At 44.3% G+C, this 5,191-nt stretch overlaps 1 protein-coding gene across 1 annotated transcript in view; it reads right to left on the bottom strand.

The window, feature by feature from the left end:
- The window catches only part of LOC122546735, a gene marked incomplete at its 3' end in the record, with an annotated part of 9,983 nt that extends 5,631 nt beyond the window's left edge, over positions 1–4,352 (bottom strand). Inside the window, exons 1-3 of the mRNA XM_043685377.1 lie at positions 4,178–4,352; positions 2,078–2,263; positions 377–595 (exon numbers count right to left, since the gene is read on the bottom strand). Coding sequence (XP_043541312.1) covers positions 377–595; positions 2,078–2,263; positions 4,178–4,316 — 544 coding nt within the window. The remainder of the gene's footprint in view (positions 1–376; positions 596–2,077; positions 2,264–4,177) is intronic.
- Between the last annotated feature and the right edge of the window lie 839 nt (positions 4,353–5,191).

Raw genomic sequence — 5,191 nt, 5'->3', positions numbered from 1 at the left:
GGGAATGCAGTGTTGATGTTCCAGAAATATCACACTGCCTACATTTCCAACAAAGAGAGGGGGAGAACTTCCCAAACACTTTCACTGCATTCCCTCACTGAATCATTGATTGTCCGGCACAGGAGGGAACAACTCGGTCCATTACATCATTTGTTTGTCTAATCTCGAGGTTTTCTGGGTCTGTCCCTCAAGTGTTCACTCAACATTCAGGGGACAATATTTGACTGATAATTATGTGCAATGTTCTTGATATGGCATGCAAATATGATGGAGAAATTGGAACTAAATTATAAAATAAGACAACACAAAGCCCCAATTCTTTGCTAAGAGTTGGACAGGGATCAATGACATGAGAGAAGAATTAAACAAAACTCACCCATTTCATAGTAAATTTTGAATCTTGTGTTCGGCACATTGGGGCCAGAGTGGAAATGGACCCAGGAGTCTGTGCAATCAGAGAGGTGAAAGGTCGTGATGTTCAAGTTTTTCTGGGTCAGTGTGAACTGTTTCTGTCGATCGGGATCTGTTCCACATCCAAAGGAGATGTAATCCTCCAGGGACACCACAGAGAGTGACTCCACCCGGAATCGGATTCCTGTGTGGAACAACAATACAGAGACTCTTTAGATTAGATTCCCTATTGTGTGGAAACAGGCCCTTCGGCCCAACCAGTCCACACCGACCCTCCAAAGAGTAACCCAGCCAGACCCATTTCTCCTTTGATTAATGTACCTAACATTGTGGGCAATTTAGCATGGCCAATTTAATGTACCTAACATTGTGGGCAATTTAGCATGGCCAATTCACCTAACCTGCACATTTTTGGACTTTGGGAGGAAACTAGAGCACCCGGAAGAAACTCACGCAGACACATGGAGAATGTGCAAACTCCACACAGACTGCTGGAATCGAACCTGGGACCCTGATGCTGTGAGGCAGCAGTGCTAACCACTGAGCCACCGTGCCACCCTTGAGCCACCGTTAGTGGAGCCACATTTCTGTGCAGAGACCGTGGTGTCCACCTCTTCACAGTTGGGCAAGAACATTGTGCACACTCGTGATCCCCTCCCACTGCTGCAAACATATTTGGTTCAGTATTAGCTATTATACCTCCCAGTCAGAAGGCAGTGGATTCCCATTCCATTCAGGAACAACCAATAATCTAGAGTGCAGGGTGGTGAAGGTGATAACGGGGGAGGTTTGAGCTTTGCAAAATTACCTCATCATGTGTAATTAATCACAGTGATTGCAAAGTGATGATCAAAGCTCTGTCTCTAGTGGATCTATCTGCCCCAAACTGACAGGAACTGCAGCCATGTTCCCATCATGTGAATACTCTCACATTGGCTGAGATAACACCAAGAGCCCAGCAACCTAGAGTGAAGGTGAGGACTATGGCGAACCTCAACATTGCCTCAGGTTTCACTGACACTGGGCAGTGTCACTCCCGAGATATGGTGTCAGCGTGAGGCACGTAGAATGAGAGGTTGTATTTTTGGGCTAAAAGCTAACTGTCTGAGAACAGAGATGAAGAGGAAATACTTCTCCTGGAGGGTTGGGAATCTGTGGGATTCACTACCCCAGAGTGCAGTGGGTGCTGGGATACAGAATAAATTTAAGACAGAGATAGATAGATTCTTATTAGACTTTTGTTAGTAAGCGACTAAAGGATTATGGAGAGTGGACAGCAAAGTAGACTTGAGACGAGATGTGATGAGCCATGGTTGTATATTCAATGGAAGAGCAAGCTCAAGGGGCCTACTCCGAGTTCCTATATTCTTATGCCTATTCAAAGCAAGGAAAAACAGGGAATGGATAGAGCAGTTTCTGAAGAAGAGGAGAATTGTGGGTTGCTACTGCGATTAATCATTCACATCTCAGATAGGGCACTGAGGGACTGCAGTACGATGTTAAATGTTCAGAGGTCCCAGAGTAGCATTCATGTAGGACTGACAACCTCAGGCTGGAGAGAGAACCAGCTCACACAGTCACTCCCGAGGGTCTACTCTTTGATCAGTGAATGGTGCAGCAGCTCAATGTATCTTCTCTCACCTTTTGGAATGGAGTTGCCATTTACCTGTGTACTGTCGAGTGGCGTTAGACAACTGGGCCATGTTGAAGAACCAGTACATGTCTGCGCTGTTCTGGTACAGACTCGGGAAGTTATTGGACGTGATAAAGCCTGATACACAGGGGCAGGGATGCCCTGATACAGCCGGCTGGTTCGCTGTTCCCGGGATAATTTCTGGTGGGCAAAAACATCCTAGAAACAGAGAAGGAAAACATGAAGTAGCTTAGACAAGTTTGGCTCTTTGTTAATGTCATAGTTGTTCTCTCTGATATTTTACAATCCAGTAATTCAGTGACTCCCCAGCAGCTGCATAACAAACACACACAAGAAATCGAAATGTAGACTGCAGTACACCTGGTTTAATCCATAAAACCAACACTTTTCAAACCTCGCAGTTCCCTAAACATGATGTGTGGGTGATGCAGGAAACCCTCCTGTCATTTTGCTCAGGAATGTTTACAGCTGCTTTGTGTGACAGGAAAATTTCTAAATCTTTTACTCCAGATGGCCAGCTTTATGTCAATATTTTGTGCCCCTCTTCAGGATTCTGTTCTGGAGGGACATTGTGCTGTATGCATGTACAGCCAGGCTGACATTGTGTGTTTGCTTGGGTTTGTCTTTTCAGTCAGATACTGAGCATGATGTTCAATGCTCTGTGGAGGGTGCTGTCAAAGGCATTTCACCCAGGAAATGATACTCTCTACGGTGAACATATGGGATGCTCTGAAAAACAAGTTTCTTTTTATACGAGTCACAAAGAGGGAACTTGGAAATACAAATACATGGTCCTTATTGGTCCAAGATCAAGCCAAACACACATTAAGTCAGAGAGAGCAATGCAGAGAAGGAAACAAAATGTTTCCATTGTTACTGATGCAGTCTCAAAACGTTTGTTCCACTTTCTGATTTGCTTAAAATTCATGCATGTGTGAGAGTGAGAGAGTGAGAAAATCTCCAAATGTTGAACATTTCTCTGTTGAATGCGTTTATGGAGGCCACAAAATGCTTCACAGAAAAGGCATCATCTTTGTTCATTATTTAAATCCCCCACTGGATGGGGTGTGAATGGCAGGGAACACATTTATTGTCCATCCCTCACTGCCCAGAGGACAGTTAAGAGCCAACCACATTGATGTGGGTCTGGAGTCACATATCATCAAGACGAGGGAAAGGATGGCAGTTTCCTTCCCTCAGGGACATTAATGGACCAGATTGTTTTTTTCCTGACATTTCTTGCTTTCATTCTTGGGATGTGGGCACCACTCAGCAAGGCTAACACTTATTGTGCATCTTGAGCTGTTCTGAAAAGATTGTGGTGGTCAATTTTCTTGATAACGGTTTCAATACCGCAAGGTAGATAGTTAGGCCATTTCAGAGTCAACATCACTGATGTAGGACTGGAGTCACATATGGATGTGTTGAACTAAGGAATATCTGTTGATTCTCTACAGGACAGGACTGAACTGGTTGAGATTTTAACCAACTGGTTTTTGTTTAATTCCCCGCTTCCCAGTGTGGAGTTTGCACGTTCTCCCCGTGTCTGCGTGGGTTTCCTCCGGGTGCTCCGGTTTCCTCCCACAGTCCAAAGATGTGCAGGTCAGGTGAATTGGCCATGCTAAATTGCCCGTAGTGTTGGGTAAGGGGTAAATGTAGGGGTATGGGTGGGTTACGCTTCGGCGGGTCGGTGTGGACTTGTTGGGCCGAAGGGCCTGTTTCCACACTGTAAAGTAATCTAATCTAATCTTCTTCAGGTAACTATAAAGAGAATAAAAATCCTCAAATGGCTCTGGTAGGAATGAACACTCATTCTGTGATTTACTTGTGAACATCTTGCCCATGGCTCCTCCTGAGTTCGGAGACTAACTTGCTCATTTTCATTAGTCTGCCACTCAGTGACTATTGATCTCTGTCTTTCCAACAGAGCTATCAGCATCACCTGACTGGACAGCAGTAAAGGAGATCTAATGGAGTGAATGATCACACAGAATCGACAGGATTCCCTTTCCTGCCAGGCTGTAAAGGTAGATCTCTAGCCCAGTGAACCCTCATGTTGTGTGGTCAGTCCATCAGTGAGAGAGGAAGCTGGGACTGTATCCTGCTGCTTACCTTCACAATGTGTCCCATTCCCTCTGTAATAGGGGTTGCACTCACAGCTGTAGGAGCCTTCCGAGTTCAGGCACTCTGCGTTTGGGTCACACTGATTCATTGCTGGATCCGCACACTCATTAATATCTGCAAGCAACATTAAAAAATAAACACCAGTGAATCGGAGTCGGTGTGAGTGAAGAGGTGTGAGCAAAGAGGTGTGAGCACCTACAGTCTATGGTTGTCAGCTCATACAACGACATGGCTTTGCCGGGCTATAATTGAACACATTATGCAGCAACAACAAGATTCGTTCTTGCTCCTGAGCCACGGCTTTTTGTAGAATCTACAATAAAAACCAGAACACACAACAAACATTGGCCTCTCCGTTACATCGATTAACTCCATCCACATATCCTTTTGTTCCTTGCTAAAAATCACGCAACACGAGGTTATCGTCCAACAGGTGCATTTGGAAGCACTAGCCTTTGGAGCGTCGCTCCTTCATCAGGTGGTTGTGGAGTATAAGATTGTAAGACACAGAATTTATAGCAAATGTTTACAGTGTGATGCAACTCAAATGATATATGGAAAAAGGCCTGGATGATTTGTTAAGTCTCTCAAATTTTAGAATGACCATGTTGGTTTCAGTCCTTTCATGTGTAAATCCCAGGACTCTTTTTAAAGTTACATTCACAAGTGAACTTTAACAATAGGTGCCATGTCAGCTCAGAGAATGTGCTGAAGGTGTGAGGTTAAAGTCTGTCTGTGCCTCAATGTTCAGACTGATTCTATTTCTAAAAAAAGGGGATTTGCAGAATCTTACATGGATTCATGCAGTTTTTGAGCAAAATAAAATGTAATTCTGCAAGTACAAATTCACCCAACAAATTTATGTGTGTGTGTGTATATATGCATGAATGTGTGTCAGTGTAACGTGGTATAAATCTGTGAGATGGTGCATGTGTGGGTGTGTGTAAGTGTGAACATATGAGAGAGAGAGAGATTGTGTGTGAGAGAGGGTCAGTGTGTGTG

The sequence above is a fragment of the Chiloscyllium plagiosum genome, unplaced genomic scaffold (genome assembly GCF_004010195.1).
Source record: "Chiloscyllium plagiosum isolate BGI_BamShark_2017 unplaced genomic scaffold, ASM401019v2 scaf_9742, whole genome shotgun sequence".
NCBI classification, from domain to species: Eukaryota; Metazoa; Chordata; class Chondrichthyes; order Orectolobiformes; family Hemiscylliidae; genus Chiloscyllium; species Chiloscyllium plagiosum.
This window is presented reverse-complemented; position numbering and strand designations above follow the sequence as displayed.